We start from the raw sequence: 20,021 nt of genomic DNA on the forward strand, positions 1-20,021 counted from the left end.
GTGTTATGCTGAGCGAAGTAAGTCAATCAGAGAAAGACAGGTATCATATGACCTCACTGATATGAGGAATTCTTAATCTCAGGAAACAAACGGAGGGTTGCTGGAGTGGGGGGAGTTGGGAGGGAAGGGGTGGCTGGGTGATAGATATTGGGGAGGGTATGTGCTATGGTGAGCACTGTGAATTGTGCAAGACTGTTGAATCACAGGTCTGTACCTCTGAAACAAATAATACATTATATGTTAAAAAAAAAAGAAGAAGAAGATAGCAGGAGGGGAAGAATGAAGGCGGGGAAGTCGGACAGGGAGACGAACCATGAGATAATGGACTCTGAAAAACAAACAGGGTTCTAGAGGGGAGGGGAGTGGGAGGATGGGTTAGCCTGGTGATGGGTATTAAAGAGGGCACGTTCTGCATGGAGCACTGGGTGTTATACGCAAACAATGAATCATGGAACACTAAAAAAAAAGAAAAAAGATCTTAAAGAGACCAATGGAAAGAAGTCAAGCAAAATACAAACTAAAAATGTGTTTGTATTCAGGAAGGCAATAAAAATTTCAAAAAGCAAAAAATAAAATAAAAAATAAAAATAAAGATACTATTTGATTATAGATGTTATTTACTTATTTAAGTAAAACAAACAAAAAAAATGGGCGTGGCTTGAACTCACAACCCCGAAATCAAGAGCTCAAATGATATCAAGAGTTGGACGCTTAACTGACTGAGCCACACAGGTGCCCTGTTTTATTATTATTTTTTTAACCTCCAGGAAGAAAGGTGTGCATTAGGCAGGAGCGGACAATTAAATGGTATATACCTAAGGGACTTAGGAATAAAATCTATTACACTAGACCGCACCTACCCTTTCCCACAAGGTTCTTGAGGTATGTATATGCCAGGAGAGTCCCAGCAAGTCAGAAGCAAAAGGACTTAATTGCTAGTAGAATTTTTGGCTCAAACCTCTTATGCAAAAGGCATAAGATATGGAGCACTCCCTATTCCCAAGTTGGTTATGCCTCAACAGTTCCAATCAAAGCAAGCTTGGTGGCCTGCCCCATCCCTTCTTCAACACCCAAAACTTATTCTTGGTTCTTACCACTACAATTTAAGAAAAGATCAACCCAAATAGTACCATCGAAACAGAGTGAGTAAGAAAGAAATCATTGGCTCCTACTGTCAGGCAGTGAGCTAAACCTGAGCTGAGGCAGTAACCTTAACCCTGGCTGCCCTAAAAGATAAAAGAGGAAGTAGGAATGCCCAAGGAGGGGCACCTAGGTGGCTAAGTCGGTTAAGCGTCTGCCTTCAGCTCAGGTCATGATCTCAGGGTTCTGGGATGAGTCCCGCCCAGGGAGAGGGTCCCTGCTCAGTGGGGAATCTGCTTCTCCCTCTCCTTCTGTGCTCTCTCTTTCTCAAATAAATAAATAAAATCTTTAGAAAAAGAGAAAAGAAAAGAAACCCTCATATTTATTAAAAAAAAGAAAGCAAACACAGATGATCAGTCATTTTGCTTGTTTTGGATCAGAACTACCCAGTCAGCAGACACAGGCTTTTTATTTACAGAACATTTTTGAAGCTGAGAATGATATAAAATACAATTATTATATTTACTCTTTTGGATACATCCAGAAGCTATAAGCTTAAAGGGCATCTTTAAAAAATAAATGGAAAAAAAACCCCTGCTGAATTGTATACTTTAAATGGTAAATTGTATGATATATGACTTATATCTCAATAAGGCTGTTTAAAAAAACAACAACAGAGAGACCACATGAAATATGAGGATTTATAAAACTTCCAAGGTAGATATGAAATGTCAAGCAGGAGGTAGGGTTGTATGGCAGAACTGCTGACTGGATGAGCCAACCCCTTACCGTGACCCTCCACTTCGGCAACCTCGCTAGGGCTGAGCATATGACACAGTTCCACCTCCTCACTCAGTGGAAGTCAGCTAGGTGGGGTTCCAAATAGAGCTTGGGCTTTTCCTAATAAAAAGGTACAGACTTGGTTGGCAGGGCTCTTTATTCTTGGCCCTCTCTTTCTTTCTGCCTAAATGCAGATGAGGTAGTTAAAGCCTTCACAGAGGTCATTTTACCCTGAGGCAAAAATGCATGTGAAAAAGACCAAGAAAATTGAAGAGCTCGCTGACTTGCAGAACTAATGCCCGCCACATCCACCTGCGGACATTTTGTTATGTGAGACCCACACAAACAAGTGAAAGCAAAACAAATACACACATACATTTAAAAAGTCTTTCTTAATCTGGTTCTCTGTTATTTGCGGCTAAATGCTGCCCAAATGTAAGCTCCTTTGGAGCAAACAAAGGCTAGGAATAAAAAGAAATGTCGTCAAGGCCTAGCCACAACATTTAATGAAATGGTCTACAATTTACACCCTTAGGAAAGAGGATGGGTTGAACCAGAAGGTGTGATGCCTTCTCTCATTTTCTTTTTAAGGCCATAGGAGGCTCTATAAAGATTGTGCAACACATTGGGATCTTCCCAGCTAGAGTTTTAGCACCGGCTGCACTGTCACGTTCATGGTGGAGAGAAAAAGAGAAGGAACTCAATTATACTTTGGTTTCTTCACCTCTTACATGGAGACAATGAAGCCGCCAGAGCTTCAGAGCTACTGTAAGACATGGCAAGGAAAAGGACCATTAGCCATTTCTAAACATTAAACCGTATGGAAAATCTGAACAGTCTAGACTGGGGTATCAGTTACAGTAAAAGAATAACGTGACAAGGCTGGTAATGTCATAATCATTGAGGGACATGGTTTGGATATCATAAGGAAAAAGGAAGAAAGAGGATCCTACTGTTAGGTCTTAAGGGGGGACGGAAAGAAAATCCAGGGAGAAGTAAAAGCATACTCTGCATTTTATCTAGGTAACCAATACCCCTTATACTGAATCTAATACATTGTTGAAAGAGGCAACGCAGCAGACAGACAAAAAAGGATTCCTCAGCTGGACCTCAGCCCCTGAGTGTCCAGGAGAGTTGCTGAAAGGAGTCCCTAAGGGCCACCAACCAGCCTGTCATCATAATCGTTTTTCCTTGGAGAAGGATGCAAAATGGAGGTGGACAGATGGGAGAGGAAAGAAGGGGAGGTGGAAGGATTTTTCTTGATCTCAGTGCTTCTGCTGGTTCAGAATGTTTCAATCAAGTGCCTCTATGGTTACCAGTTTACAAAGGGCTAAGCTTAAAAAGAGAGAGAGTGATTGCATCAGGTGCTACCAAGAGGCACCAAAAGCAACTTAACAAGGTGACAAAACTGAGTTCCTAGGGGAAAAAAAAAATCTCTGATTTAAGGGCACCTGAGGAATGAGGGTTTTCTTTTCAAAGGTAGATTGCTGCATTGGATTAATTCAAAGATTAACCTTAAGTGGCTGTGACCCTTTATCAGTTTTCAGAATAGCTTTATTCACTTAATACGCGAAAGATATACTTAAGCAATATGATGTATCAAATTTGTAGAAATTTGGGGCAATTTGCGGAAAGCCCTATGCTTCCATAAGCTCTCATGAGAACAGCCACATTTCTGTGACCCTGTACTACAGGCCTATGGGGGTGGGGGGTGCTGGGGAGCAGTGTGGAAAGCATCTGCCAAAGTGAAATGACAGAAAGGGTAGGTTGATGCTTTCCTTTTATTTGCTATTCCAAGGTAAATGATTCTGGTGTTAAAAATGATTGTTTAAAGAACTACTGGTAAAGTAGTATTTGTTTTAGAGGGTCTTACTTTTTTTTTAAGTTTTTATTTTAATTCCAGTTAGTTAATAAACAGTGGTATATTAGTTTCAGGTGTACAATGTAGATATTCAACACATCCATATATCTGTGCTCATCGTGATAAGTGCGCTCTTTAATCCTCATCACTTATTTCCCCCATCCCCCCACCCCTCCCCTCTGGTAACCATCGGTTTTTTCTATATACTTCAGAGTCTGTTTCTTGGTTTGTTTCTCTCTCTTTTTCCCATTGCTTGTTTTTTTGTTTCTTAAAGTCCACATATGAGTGAAATCATATGGTATTTTTCTTTCTCTGACTTATTTTGCTTAGCATTATATTCTCTAGCTCTATCCATGTCATTGCAAATGGCAAAATGAAGTTCTTTTGTATTCTTCTTTATCCATTCATCAACCGATGGACACTTGGGCTGCTTCCATATCTTAGTTTATGTAAATAATGCTGCTATAAACACCAGGGTGCATGTATCCCTTTGAATTAGTGTTTTTGCATTCTTTGGGTAAATACCCAGTAGTGCAAATGCTGGATCCTATTTTTAACTTTCTGAGGAACCACCATACTATTTTCCAGAGTGGCTGCACCAGTTTGCATTACCACCAACAGTGCACCAGTGTTCCTTTTTCTCCACATTCTCACCAACAGTTGTTTCTTGTGTTTTTGATTTTAGCCATTCTGACAGGTGGGAGGTGATATCTCATTGTAGTTTTAATTTGCATTTCCCTGATGATAAGTGATGATGCACATCTTTTCACGTGTCTGTTGGCCATCTGTATGTCTTCTCTGGAGAAATGTCTATTCATGTATATTGCCCATTTTTTAATTGGGTTATTTGTTTTTTGGGTGTTGAGTTTTATGAGTTCTTTATATATTTTGGATACTAACCCTTTACTGGATATGTCATTTGCAAATATCTTCTCCCATCCCATAGTTTGCCTTTAGTTTTGATTGTTTCCTTTGCTGTGCAGAAGCTTCTTATTTCGATGTAGTCCCAATTGTGTATTTTTGCTTTTGTTCCCCTTGCCTCAGGAGACATATCTAGAAAAATGTTGCCATGGCCAATGTCAGAGAAATTACTGTTGTGCTCTCTTCTAGGATATTTATGGTTTCAGGTCTCACATTTAGGTCTTTGATCCATTTTGAATTTTGTGTATGATGTAAGAAGGTGATCCAGTTTCTTTCTTTTGCATGTAGCTGTCCACTTTTCTCAACACCATTTGTTGAAGAGACTATCCTTTTCCCATTGGATATTCTTTCCTGCTTTGTTGAAGATTAATTGGCCATATAGTTGTGGGTTTATTTCTGGGTTTTCTAATCTGTTCTACCTGACCTATGTGTCTATTTTTGTGCCAGTACCATACTGTTTTGATGACCCCAGCTTTGTAATATAACTTGAAGTCCAGAATTGTGATGCCTCCAGCTTTGCTTTTCTTTTTCAAGATTGCTTTGGTTATTCAGGGTCTTTTGTGGTTCCATACAAATTTCAGAATTGTTTATTCTAGTTCTGTGAAAAATGCTGTTGGTATTTTGTTAGGGATTACATTAAATGTATAGATTGCTTTGGGTAGTATAGACATTTTAATAATATTTGTTCTTCCAAAGCATGGAATGTGTTTCCATTTCTTTGTGTTATCTTGAATTTCTTTCATCACCGTTTTATAGTTTTCAGAGTACAGGTCTTTCACCTCTTTGGTTAGGTTTATTCCTAGGTGTCTTACTATTTTGGGTGCAACTGTAAATGGGACTGATTCCTTAATTTCTCTTTCTGAGGCTTCATTACTGGTGTATAGAAAGGCAACAGATTTCTGTACATTGATTTTGTATCCTGAGATTTTACTGAATTGGTTTATCAGTTCTAGTAGTTTTTTGGTGGAGTCTTTTGGGTTTTCTATATGTAGTATAATGTCATCTGCAAATAATGATACTTTTACTTCTTCCTTACTGATTTGGATGCCTTTTATTTCTTTTTGTTGTCTGACAGCTATGGCTAGGACTTCCAGTACTAAGTTGAATAAAAGTGGTGAGAGTGGACATCCTTGACTTATTCCTGACCTTTGAGGAAAAGCTCTCAGTTTTCCCTCCACTGAGGATGATGTGAGCTGTGGGTTTTTCATAGATGGCCTTTATTATGTTGAGATATGTTCCCTCTAAACCTGCTTTGTTGAGGGATTTTATCATGAACGGATGTTGTACTTTGTCAAATGCTTTTTATGCATCTATTGAAATGGTCATATGGTTTTTATCATTTCTCTTATTGATGTGATGCATCATGTTGATTGATTTGTGAATATTGAACCACCCTTGCAACCCAGGAATAAATCCCACTTGATTGTGGTGAATGATTTTTTTAACGTATTGTTGGGTTTAGTTTGCTAGTATTTTACTGAGGATTTTTGCATATATGTTTATCAGAGATACTGGCCTGTAGTTCTGTTTTTTTTGTTGTGTCTTTATCCAGTTTTGCTATTAGGATAATGCTGGTCTCATAGAATGAATTTGGAAGTTTTCCTTTATTTTCTTTTTTGGAATAGTTTGTGAAGAATGGGTATTCACTCTTCCTTAAATGTTTGGTAGAATTCACCTGTCAAGCCATCTAGTCCTGGATTTCTGTTTGTTGGAAGTTTTTTGATCACTGATTCAGTTTCCTTGCTGGTTATCAGTCTGTTCAAATTTCCTATTTCTTCCTGTTTCAGTTTTGGCAGTTTATACATTTCTAGGAATTTATCCACTTCTTCTAGGTTGTCCAATTTGTTGGCATATAATTTCTCATAACATTCTCTTCTAATTGATTTTTCTTACAAGTGTCTTAAGTAAAAATTCTGGATAATTACTAAACATATGTTTGTGTGTGAAATGCTGATTCAAATAGGGCTGATATCCTGTGTAAAAATGTCTTCTTGATGGGTTAATCTTTGAAAACTAGAAAAAATTTTCTTTTCATGTATCCGGCTATATTTTATGATGACTAGTTATCAAGTTCTCTAATCACTCAAGAGAGAGAAATGGCTGACATGTGAGGTGAATCAAACATACACACACACGTGTGCACGCACACACGCGCACACACACACTTTTGGCATTTAACCTTTCCTGCTTCTCCAAAGAACATCTGAATTCTAGTGCCCCTCCTGTATTTTTAACATGCAACTTAGTTGCCATAGCAATACTTTCTGGTCTTGAAATACCTCTAGGATGAAACTGGCTGAGACATATTCACCATGCCCCCAAACTCTGCTATCTGTTTCCAGGCTCCAGGATTTCTGGTCCCCTAAGTATTCACCCAGCCCAGACTCCAGTGTCTACTGGGAACCACAGATACAATTTTTTATTCAACAATTTTTCTGGGAACCAGAGTTCTGAGCTCTGAGGGTGATAAGAGAAGACTTTAGTGCAAGGCAGATAGGCTGAGAGAGAAAAAACACTTGGTAAATAAATCATGGATCAGTGAGACGAGGAAGAATTCTTTGGTTCGGGGCTGTGAAGGATGATGCTCAGCATGACTGATATGAAGCAAATTTTGTAAAATATCTTTCCAATTTTGACTAGAATTATAGGCAATCTTAATCCAAGCCAGAGGAGTCATATATTTAGATGTTTGTTGTATTCTTTAAACTATAAAAAGGAAATTTCTGCTCTCTAGGTTGCAAAGAAGGCTCTCCTGATGTAAATGGATGGACTGCTTGCCTGTGCAGCACTCAGAATGAAATGGAAGTGGCGTGAAGTGCAGGAGTCAGGTGGCCCTTCCCTGTGCTAACGTGAGTGCTAACTCCACAGCTTAATCTCAGTCATTTGCTGGAGATGCCAAATCGTTAGCAGTTTCCTCACATACACTTAGATCAGACACACTGAGCAAATATGATGTCCAATTTAGTTGATAGATAGAACTCCCTTTAGTTGCACTAACATACTATGTTGTCAGTTCAGTCAATGAGTGTTTACTGAGTACTCACAGCACAGAGTACTGTACTAGGCACCTGGAAAGCACCGGAGGACCCACGTCCATCTCAGTACTACAAAATCACTATCTTCAACCGGAGATTATCTGTGGTCCTGTGAAAGACTGAAGGCATCACAGATGTAGAAAATACTCAAACAATTACAAAACATCCTTTGCGTCATTAGCTTCAGTTCCTCTCCACACCCTGATCAACCAAGCCTTCATTTGGAGCTATTAAATAGGAAACACAATTGAATGGTTTGTGATTCCTCTCCTTTTTCTTTTCTGTGCCTACCTTTGGGAGGAAAGCGGATGAACAATGGCCTGGCAGGGCGGTAAGCAGTGGGAAGAAGGAAAAATAGCAGTCAAAAAGGGGTCTCCGCAATTTACAAACTGAAGAGATAATCTAGAGCTGGTCATAGCCACACAACAGTGAAAGGGCAGCTGAACTGGGCATGGGCTTGACAGCTCCCAGAGAAAGAAAAATACGCTGGGATGAATACGGACCACAGTGGCATACCTAATTTTTTTTTTAAAGATAAACTTGCTATTGCTTCATTTTCTCTGTGTTTAATAACCGCAAGACATAAATTGATTTCATGCTTCGGACATTCTGAGCCAGATTAACTTTTATAAGTAGTGGAACTGGTTTCTTCCTACTGAAAAATAAAAAAAGGCTCATCTCCACAGACTAAAGAGATTATGAATACCCACCAAGAACATACTTTGGGCTGGACCCATTTTGTCCTAACATATTATGTTCATATAACACTTTTCAACTGAGGAACTCTAACTATTTTTGTGTCATTAACTCTTTAATCCTCATAGCACCCAGAGAGACTATGGGTTTATTTAGTTGCATCTACGTGCACGGTTTCATCTCTGGACAGCCTACTAACTTGCAATTAAGTTTGTTAGTTAAAGCATTAGGGGAGTTTTACTTACAGTATTGCGCATATCAATTACAAAGCAATCATTTTCAGGCTAATGTAAAAATTGTTAATTCAATTGACTATCTTATAATTAGGGTTTCCACAAAGTGCTGTCACTGATTAGCTGAAAAGGACTGGGTGAGAGGTGTACGTAATACACAGCATGTGTGATTCTCGTATCAGCCTGAAAACACTGATAAAGATACCATGATTAGCAAATAGAAGGATAATAAGTCTTAAACTAAGGCGACAGAGGGACTATAAACTAAGACATTAGGTAGATTTGGTTAGTTATTATGACTTTACCCTGGTCTTTTTATGTGGTCAGGCCTCTGAAGATTTCCTGTTATTTAAATTTTAATGTTTTAAAGCGGCACAAAAATGTTAAAATTACTACTCAGTTTCCCACTTGTAAGGTATATTCCAGACAATTTCTCTCTTTTTCTCTCATATACAATGAATAACTTTGGCTGTGCCTGTAAACCTAGCAACAACAAAGCCAAGCTTCTTTATTTCCCAGTTACACGGCCTGCTCTGGCTCTTGGGAGAGAGAAAGAAAAGAAAGAGCTGGGGAGCAAGTTTCCTGCCAGGCTGCAAGAACTGGATGCCTCCGCAGTTTCTCTTCCAGGAGCTGGGATAAAGGCAGGTCAGGAGCAACGAAGGCGCTTCTGAAGGCATGGCGGCCTCCCCCGCCCGGCCCCTCTTCTCCTCAGCCAAGAAAACTCTCCTCTCATGGTGCTAATGAAACGCTGGGATGGATGTGTGGTGGTGGGTGGGATGGTTCTGGAAGTTGGTGACTGAATATAGAAATAGCAACAAATCTCAGGGCTGTCAACTCTCTAAGTCACCTCCCTCACCTTGCCTCTTGCTCTCCTCCCCCTTCACCCAGCTCCAGCCACACTGGCCTCCTCGCTGCTTCTGTCAGCTGCCAGACATGCTCCCCCTTGGGGTCTTGGTACTCTGCCTGTGATGCTCATCCCCTAGATCCCCAGATGGCTTGCTCTTCCCCTCCTTCAGGCTCTGCACAGGCCTTCCCTGACCACTGTGTCTAAAATAGCACTGTCTCTACACCCAACCCCCCACTTCCAGTTTGTTCTGCAGCCCTTCAAAGAATCTGACATGTTACAAACAGTATTGTGTACTGTTTATCTCCCCCTGAGGAGAACGTCAACTCTATGACAGTTCCGATGTTTGTTTTCTTTATTCTTTATTCAATGCTCTATCCCTGGTGCTTAGAACGGTGCCTGGCACACAGTAGAAGGCTCAAGAAATGTTTATTAACTGAGTGAAAGAAAATGGGGGGGAGGAGGAGGGATGGTCAGGGGTCATGTTTCAAGGTCAGCCTCTCCAGAACACCACAAGGGGACTGGTACCGGACACACTTGCAGGATTAGGCACCTGCGGACTGTGGTTAGGCGCAAGCATTGTCTGTCAAGGAAGAAGGCTCTGCTTGCCTACCGGGCTACAGGTAAAGGCTCAGGAAAGGAAGAAATGATTTCTGTGGATGAAAACAGGCAAACAAAAGACATCTTTACCCACAAAACAATTATATCCTCCCTTAGGAAAGAAGACTGCAGTGATCAAGACAATTCCTGTCTGAGTCCTTTGTCTTCGTAGTCACCATCTATGAAGAAACCCGAATTTTTTAAAGCCAGTGTACCGGGGCGTGTGGGTGGCTCAGTTGGTTAAGCGACTGCCTTCAGCTCAGGTCATGATCCTGGAGTCCCGGGATCGAGTCCCACATCAGGCTCCCTGCTCAGCAGGGAGTCTGCTTCTCCCTCTGACCCTCCTCCCTCTCATGCTCTCTGTCTCTCATTCTCTCTCTCTCAAATAAATAAATAAAATCTTAAAAAAATAAATAAATAAAGCCAGTGTACCGTGTGATTTGGCTTCCACAGAGGAAGAGTTTCCAGGATTGCCAGATCTCCTGCTTCTTAGATGGGGAAAGTGTTAGTCATTCAGCTCTGTAGCACTCTCCCTCTGGGTGTCAATTCAGAACCATTGAGCTTTTTCAGATACAGTGACCAGGAAAGCAAGTCAGTCATCACAAGCAATAGAAGCTGTGGGTCAAATGTCACTGACTAATCATCCTGTCATTGGTCAATTACCCATCCTCATGAAGAGGTGCCACTGATCCAGTTTCCTATCAATAAATGTCTGTCTGGGCACATCAGCGGCTGCTAACCACGGCCTGCCAGGGTATCCAGCATCGTCCACAGGCATTGGTGGTTAAGAAATCCCTCTCCCTTTCTTCTTAATAATGTCACAGAAGAGGCAAATGCAGATCCTGACAACATAATGTTAGTTTCACAGAGACGTGTCTCTTTGAGTGCTCAGCCAGTTTTACAGGGCTTCAATTGCATGGATTTTCTCACTGCAAAAACAATAGCTGGGCTTAAGGAAGTTTGGCGGCTCAGATATACAATTCTGCCTTTGGTTGTGCTCATGCTCATTACCGCCACTCGGAGTCCTGGAAAGAAAAAATAGTTTGGGGGAGCCATTTTCATTCCATATTTAAAGACAGCCAAGTGTTCACTGTTCTCTCTTGCTTTAAGCCCCAGTGACACCTTTTCCTGGGGTCAGATCGAATATCTATGATTGTTTGGGTTGAGCTAGAGGTCAAGGTGGCCTGGCCACACAAAGAGCCTATTTGTCCCACTCTGAGTTGTCACCTTGGTGGTGACCTCATGTGTTCCTGCTGAATCTAAAATTCTAGATCTCCTACTGTACTTGCTATCTTGACAGACTACCTCATCTACACATTTGATCTGTCAAGGGACGCTTATTCTGAGTTGCTACAGGCTTTATACGGCAGGGGAGGCTGAGAGAAGACAGCATGTAAACGACTATAATACAAGTACGACAAATGCTCCAGTAGGAACTACGTACAGAATGTGTGGGGATCGCCGAAGACGGAGGTCTGAATCCACCCAGGAGATAACGGGAGGTGAGGGAAGCACTCCCGGAGGAGCGGAGTCCTGGAGGGGGAGTAAGAATCAGGTAGGAAAGAGGTGATGGGAAGGTCGTGAGAGACACCAGCAATGAGAACAGTAGGTTCCAAGAGTTGAAGGCATAGAGGTGAGAGAGGAGGTGAGAGAGGGGTGGCGTGTGCAAAACTGCAAGTAGCTGGATAGGCTAAGCCAGGCACATGTAGGGGTGGAGAGAGAAGCAGGTGACAAGGCTGTGTAGACAGAAGCAAGTCAGATTGTTCTTAAACGCCTTTGTCCGAACTTTCTCCTGAAGGGGTGTGACCACATCAGATCTGGGGTGGGGAAATGGCTGCAGGTGGGGAAGGACGGGCCAGATGGAAGTCTGGCCGACCAGGTGGAGAAGAGAAACAACAAAGGTACAACTGTGGTAATGGCAGTGGGGATGGGGAAGAGCAGAAGGCTTTCTGAGGCATGTGAGAGCCAGTACTGACGGAACTGGCTGAGGTGGGGAGGTGAGGGAGAGGGGGACATTTGGGAAGACTGCCATGGTTGTGGCTCAGTCTATGGATAGATGGGCGGTGCCACTGAATGAAACGGGGGAAACCTTAAGGTGACTTGAGCAGAGGAAGGGGGGGATAATGGGATTCCATTTCTGACATGTTGGTGTGAGAATCACATGTAGCACTGCTGGCGTTGGGGGTAGAGTGCCAGGTAAGCAGACAGAATGCAGGGAACATTAAAAGAGAGCGGGAAGAGCTACTAAGCTGTCAGTTTGCTTCCGTCTTCATTGACGCAAAGACTGGTCTTCAAATTAGAAATGGCAGAACAAACATAATAAAGAGAAAACTGAAGCCCCAAATAGGTGCAGTGAAAGAAAGAGAGTATCTAGTCAATTTAAATGATTCCAAGTCTCCTGGCTCCAGTGAGTTACACCCCACGCCTGCTGAAAGAAATTGCAGATGTAATCTCAGAGACACGATTGGTAATCTTCAAGAAACTGTGAAGACTATAAGGAGTGCCAGTGACTGGAGAAGGACAACGGTTCCCCAGATTTGTAAAGTGAAGAGGGATAGACTGTAATGGGAAATATTTAGATAAATTTCACACCATCTATGGCAAAAATCCTAGAACGGCTTAAATAGATGGCCTAGGACTGCTCTAGTTAACGAATGCAGCTGAGAAAAAAGGAAGGATGGAGTCTTGTTTGCTATCTGACGGAGGTTTATCTGCACCGGTAGCTTGCCCAGACTGACTGTGGCTTCTCTTTCCCCCTCCTGAAGCACCAAGCTGGTTTGTCTGGTCCACAGCATGAAGCCAAGGCTTCTCTATCTGTGTGATTGGTTGCCTATGTTACTCAACCCGTATGTGGCCCTTTATGAAAAGGGGTTGACAATTTAAATAAAGAAATCCACAGTCTGAATTCTCCCAGAAATCCAGCATCACTCATCAGGGTGGCCCCTGGGGATTGGCAGGCCGCAATAATCTCTGTGATTATTAGCCTAAACATCAATAAACCTTTGCCTATTAAAATCCTACTACCTCATTTTTTGTGCTTTTTCTCTCTATACACAATGACTTTAACATGAGAACAGGGAACAACAGAGCAAATGTGGTGGAACATGATGGTGGGGGGAAGGCAGTCATGTCCCACCGATATCCCCACCCCTGGCAGTCTCAGATATCATGTAAAATACCTTATCTACTGTTAAACATAAATATATAACATAAATATATATACATTAGTCTTTCAGAGACCTCCTTGGAACCTTCAGAAAAAAGGCAAAAAAAGGGCAGCCTATTCAATACCCACATGGCTCTCTTGAACTACAAGTATATCCTCTGGGGAATGTCACCAGTCTCACATTTTAAAATTACATGAGCCCAGAAATCAAGCAATGTTGGGTCAAAATTCCTTTCTGAAAACAAGACAAAATGAAATGAAAACCACCACCCAAAACCCAGATTTTCATTAAGAAGATTTCTTTTGTTAGTACCAGGTCTCATATTCACATATTTGGTTCCGATGTAAATTTATTGGAGTTGAAAATTAGTTTTGATTCTATATAACCTCTCCTGACATTATCCTCTAAGTCCCTAGCCAACACAAACTGAGACTGAAGAAGGAGGTGAGCCATAACCAGGGAGAGGCCTCTAATCTAGTCTCGCTGCAAGTCTAATTTTGGTGTATCCTCCCACCAGAAGATCCAAACAGGCACCCTGTATCTCCTTGTTCCTCCCCCTTCAATATTTAGAGCAAAGAACAGAAATGTATCTTCACTGAAGTTCCAAAACAGAATTTGCACGTGTGTCTTCCATTTCAAAAGTAACGAATGGAAAGGAATCTTCTTACCGTATTGACCCGATCATGTACGGCTGTGCCAGCTGAACCACAATTGCACCACTTCCCAGCTGATGACACGTATAGCCAGAATCCCAGTCATAATTCTTGGTGTCGCCATTCAGCAAGGCATTTCGGCTCCGACTGACTCCTTCAATCACACTGGCACAATCAGCAATTGTTGCAACATTCTCCACGGGAACTGTGAGCCCAACACAAGATTCAGCATCAAGATAAGGGAAGCCAAACATATCCTGATAGTGTGCTATGAACAAAATGAATTACTATCTCACATCAATGATAAAGGGGAAATTAGAACATCTTGATTATCTCAAGACATGAACACATTTTCCATGCCAAATTGCTTCAAGAAAAAAAGTTGAATCTAAGATTGGAACAAACCAAACCACATGTAGTAATTAACCCTGAAGTATCTTACTATTAAGAACCATGATATCCCATAAAATACAGAATGGATAAATACATTTCAAAATATTACTACAATGGGAAACTACACATTAACTGACCTTAATGAACTACAGTTATGTACAAACAGATGAATCGAAAACCATAATGTTGTTTTCCCAATAAAAAAAAATCTTGACTTCCAAAAAACCAAAAACCCAAAAAACAAGAAAAACACACAATGTTGAGGGAAAAAAGCAAGACACAGAAAAACACAGATTATGAGTTCATTTATACAAAGTTTTTAAAAAGGCAGAACTAGAAATATGCTTTGTTTAGGGGATACATACATAAATGTAAAACTAAAAAGGAAATCCAGGAAATGATTATATAAAGTTCAGGATAATGTGTCTGGGAAGAGGGGGCTGAAATCTTGCAGGGACTCCCACCAATGGGTCCAAATATTAACTGGTTTCATTTCCAAGAGGAAATCTTGGGAGGACTTCAAAAGTACTGGTTTTGTTCTGTTTTTAAGCCAGGTGGTGGGTACACAGGCGCTTGTTTTATTACTATTCTCTAAACTGTATGTACTTGTTACATTCAGTAAATATCATAAATCTGTTTACAGAAACATGATATACACATAGATTCAGTGTTTTAGAATTCATAAAGCAGGAAGATGATCTAGGAAATGGTACCAATCCCTTTTCAAAATACACTGTTGCCCTCAGCCATGACTTGTTTCCCTTTTTTGTTTGTTTGTTCACTATTCCAGGCATTTCAACACAGAAGGCTTTTCTCTATTGTTCATGAACTGCTATACTTTGAAACACCAGTTCTGTTTTGATTTTGAGTCTCTCTCTCTACTTCAAATCCGTATCAACCTGTTCATTTTTAAAGCCAAGGGCTTCCACAAAATGATAGCTATCTAAAAATGATGTAGATTCTCTAACCATGGAGAAGAGAATAATAAAAGGTAAGGGCCTTTTAAGTCCCTGGGATCTTTTCTGTGCATTTTCCAGTGTTGGGGTTTTAATTTAATTTATTATTCAACCCAAGTCTACAATTAGGCCCAGCTACTTACCTTCAAGATTTCCAACTTACTTTATATAATTTTAAAATAGGTTGGAAAAAAAGACAATTTCTCATTAAATATATACTGTACTTTTCAGTATAATATTATATACTCTCTGAAGAGAGTGGGTGAGCAGTACTACCTCCATGCCAAAACATTTCTACCTTGATAATGATGTGAAGTACATAATCTTACATGTATCTTCTACACGATGTATTTATTTTCCAAAGCTGGGCATGCCTGACTTGGGCCCTCATCTTCTACAGCTTCACTAACTGCTTTGCTCTCTGCAGATGAGGAAGCCATCCACAGATAAAAAAGGGAGAAGGGGAAGGAGAAAGGGAGAGAGGACGGATTTCTGGTGACGAATCCCTTGACTACCAAGCTTAACTCCAAAGCAACAAGCAAACACACTAGTGAAATAACCTCTAAGGACAGTTTCCTGGCAGAGAAGGAAGGGGCTCAGAAAGAAGTTCCCCAGGACTTGGAAAGACAAGGAAGGACTATATTTGGAGGCTAAGTCATGGTACCTCTATTTCATGGAAAAGGGGGAGTACTGGGTGATTTGGAAGGTGGAACTTAAGGAAGTGGCACAAGGTGCACGGTAAATTGAACTGAGACATAAAATAATACCGTAGATAGGAGCCTAGGCTGCAGTAACAGCCTCCATTCTCCCTTCCACAGTGCACGTTTATTTATATATTTATGTATTTATGTATTTATTTTTTTGTGCACCCTATGTATTCAGTGATGATCAGAAAAGTGGTTCTGCTCACTGTATCAGCCAAGGGCCTGAGTGACAGAGGCTTTGTATTCATATGAATTTCCTCAGTTACAGCAGCAAAGAGAAGAAAGAGAGCTGAGTCCTGGTTCTTAAGACCTGTCCCCCAAAGTAACACACATCACCTCTCTCATGTTCGGGTGACCAAGGCAAGTCACAGGGCCTTGCCTAACTTCAAAGGGGGTGGGAAAGTGCAATCCCGTTGTGTGCCCAGGAGAAGAAAGGAGAATGGTTGGTGAACAATATTAACATTTACCGCAAACATTAAACCAGGACGAAGGAACATTCAATAGAAAGATAAATCTAGTCCATTCATGTAGGGTCTATAAAATATTTCAATCCATAAACATGCCAAAATTGATTTATCCAGTCTCCCGCTAAGGGACGTTTTGATTGTTACCACTGTTTTCTTTGCAATTACGAACAAAGGAGTCTGTGTACATGGTAAGAGTTTCTTAAAGGAACACATAAGATATTATACATGTATATATGCATGAATTACACTCATGGCTATCAGTTACCTTCAATTTTCCTGGATATTGCCAAATTATTCACCAAAGTAGTTATAAAAATTCACACTCTCAACTCATTGCTCCACATTCTTACCAACTCTTGGTAATGCCAGACAGATGAGTGTGACATGATATCTTAATGTGGTTTTAGGTTTTTCATTTTTCTATTTGGTGAAGCTGCACAGTTTTTTTCTTTTTCTCTCCTCTGGAATCATTCACCTTTCTTCTGTAAACTACCGATCTTTACCTTTTGTCTATTTTTCTATCATCTTTTTAATTGATTTGTGGGATGCCAATCTTTTGTTGGTTAATGTTGAGATGAAATATTAATCTTTTAAGATTGGTGCCTTTCCTTTCTTGTTTATAAATTCTTTCCCACCCTCAATTCCTAAAGATATTGTCCTGTATTTTATTCTAAAAGTTCTCAAATTTTGCTTTTTACATGTGGTTCTTTAATCTATTTAGAATTTATTTTTGGTATACTGTGTGTGACACAGAAAATCTACTTCCATCTTTTATTCTTAAGATGAGCCAATTTCACCACCACCATTTAATGAACTCCTGCCCCACTAACTTGTGTTATTTCACTCACACACAAAATTTTTATAGATGTTCATCTTTTTAAGATCTATGCTATGTTTCACTGATTTGCCTAGCCTTGTGCCTTTACCATGCTATAAACTATAAGTTTATAGTACTCTTAAAATCTGATAAGTGAACACCTTTGTTCCCTCACCTTCCCATTCCTTTTTTCTTCCAAATTGTCTTTGATATTCTTGGCCCTTTGGGAAAAATTTTCATTTTATCTACCCTTTTAAATATAGTGGCATAAAAATTTTCATAGTATGTCCTCTTTTTCATCCCAAATATTTGTATTTGTACCTTTTCTTTCTTTTTTGATCAGTCCTATATAGCTTGTCTTGTTTATTAGTGTTTTCAAAGGAGCAACTTTTGGTTTTGTTGATTTCTTTTCTTTATTTCCTACTTCACTAAATTCTGCTCTTCTTTTTATTTTTTAATTGTTTATTTACTTTGGGGGGGAGAGCATGCGCATGCGTGAGTGTGGGAGGGCGGGCAGAGGGAGAGGGAGAGAGACTCTCAAGGAGGCTCCACGCCCAGCACAGAGCCAGACATTGGGCTGGATCCCAGGCCCTGAGATGAAAACCTGAGCGGAAATCAAGAGTCTGACATTTAACCAACTGAGCCACCCAGGTGCCCCTCCTCTTATTATTATTATTTCTTCCTTCAATCCCTTTTAAATTACTCTGCTTTGTTTTCTAACCATCTGAAGTGAAACTCATTAACCTTTCGTCTTTTCATACAGTCAAAACTTATTTATCCACACTTAACCAGTTTATTCACCATTACTATTTTTTATATCCTCCTTTCTTCTTGGTACAACTTCCTTCTTTCTAAGACACATCCATTAGTATTCAGCAAAGTCTCTGTTTGAAAGTGCATTTTGCCACCACTCTTGAAAAGTAGGTTAATTGATATGGAACTCCTGGTTAAAAGCTGTTTTTCCTTAGCACTTTGATGGTATTATTCCATTGTCTCCTGGCTTCTACTGTCAAGTCTGCTAAAGTCTGCTATCCCTCTAACTTGTAATTATTTTTTGCCTACAGTTAATTTTAAGTTTTTTGTTTTTGTTTTTGGTGTTTCGCAATTTTACTAAGTTGTACCTAGAGGTAGATTGAATTTATCCTTCTCAGGACTGAATATGAGCATTTATGGCTTTTATCAAGTCTGGAAAATTTTGGCCATTATTTCTCTGAATACCAATTCTCCCTCCTTTTCTTCTCTTCTTTTTTTCTTCTCGAACTCCTACTGGACCTCCATTGGAACTTTTCATTCTATCCTCCATGTTTCTTAACCTTCCTTTCATTTTTCTCTCTGTACCTCTTTTTGAAGCATTCTAGGCAATTTCTTAATTCAAATTACTATTTGTATTTACTCATTCCCTTTAGGTGTGTCTAATCAGCTGTTCAACCTGTCCACTGAGTTACTGAAATTTCACTATTAAACAAAAACTATACAGTATTGAAAAATAAGTGAACTAGGGCTATGTGTATCAACCAGGGTCGGTCCCACAAAGAAAACTGGTTAAGGAAAGAGGAAGTAAGGAAAAACCATGAAATATGATTCCACTTCTGTCATTTAGTGATACATGCTTGTGTGGTGAGATCAGGAGGGAAACTCAGGGAATGGTGAACACTGAAATTCAGGAAGAGAGGGGGGAAGCCACCAAGGGAGGGGTGCACACAGGGCTGTAGAGGTTTGGGAGTCTTCTCTTCAGTGTAGTGGTTAGCATGCCAGTGCTCCTATTCCCCAAACTTCACATATATGCCCTTTATATTCATTTGTACATATGGAATTCTGTGGGTTTTTACACGTTTCACACATTTTAACACTGTTTTTATGAAAACCAGAATGATGGCAAGTCTCTGAAAGGATAAAACCCTTTATGATTATTTTGAATACTGAAACCCTCTGTAGCAGCTGCTAGGTTTTTATCAGTCTTTGAGGACTTTTCCTGAGTTCGTCAGTCTCCATCTATGCAACCTTACTGCTTCACAATTTTATCCCCAGATATCTGATTTTTAACGAGTGGTCAATTAGTGTAGCAGCATCAGAGATTATCACAAAATCATTACTGGTATGGTTTCAAGCTCTCTGGAAAACAAGGCTGGGATAAGTGGTAAGAATTCCTTTTCTAGAGACACATTTATAAATGGGTTTATTCGAGAAGACTCAGTCACTAAAATTTTCTCTAAGCACAATTGCCCTAGTAATATTACCCTCTGATTCTCTGGAGCCTTGAGGTGATCTAACATATATGCTACATTGAAGAATTGTGCCTTCTTAACAAGGAATCCTCTATCTATGAGCTGGAGGATAAAATACCACTTTGATCTTGACATAATTATTCATTAATGTTTATTAGTCAAAGTCTGGATCTACGATGTGTGCCCAACACGGACACACACAGACACATCTTAACATAAACACAGAGATGAACCATACCAGTAAAATCGACCCCAAATCCCAAATTTCCTTTTAAGAAATGGCTTTTGCTAGAACTCTACTGGCAACTTGATAAGCAACTGTATCTACCTAATAAGGTACAAAATCAAAAGATTACCATTTTTCTTAATTCTCATTCCTATTTTTTGATAATGAGTCAAATTAACAGTATAATGACCAAATCATACCAACTTATGGAAAGAAGAAAAGTACAGGGACCTAGGCACAAACCCAGCGGGATAATGACCTTTTATAAACAACCAAGATGACCCCATCATTCCAGCACTGTGCCAATTCTTAATATCCAGACCATTGTGTCCACCTGATCTCCAATCTCCAATCACCAGAGAT

At 40.1% G+C, this 20,021-nt stretch overlaps 1 protein-coding gene across 4 annotated transcripts in view; it reads right to left on the minus strand.

Annotated features, from left to right (window-relative positions):
* Positions 1-20,021, minus strand: part of BTBD9 (BTB domain containing 9) — a 411,265-nt gene that overhangs the window by 110,345 nt on the left and 280,899 nt on the right. For all 4 annotated transcript variants that reach the window (XM_081827407.1, XM_081827405.1, XM_081827406.1 and 1 more), the window contains exon 8: positions 13,886-14,075. In XM_081827407.1, coding sequence (XP_081683533.1) covers positions 13,886-14,075 — 190 coding nt within the window. The remainder of the gene's footprint in view (positions 1-13,885; positions 14,076-20,021) is intronic.

This window comes from Leptonychotes weddellii, chromosome 8 (assembly GCF_054177405.1).
Source record: "Leptonychotes weddellii isolate Sample4059 chromosome 8, ASM5417740v2, whole genome shotgun sequence".
In the NCBI taxonomy this organism is placed as follows: domain Eukaryota; kingdom Metazoa; phylum Chordata; class Mammalia; order Carnivora; family Phocidae; genus Leptonychotes; species Leptonychotes weddellii.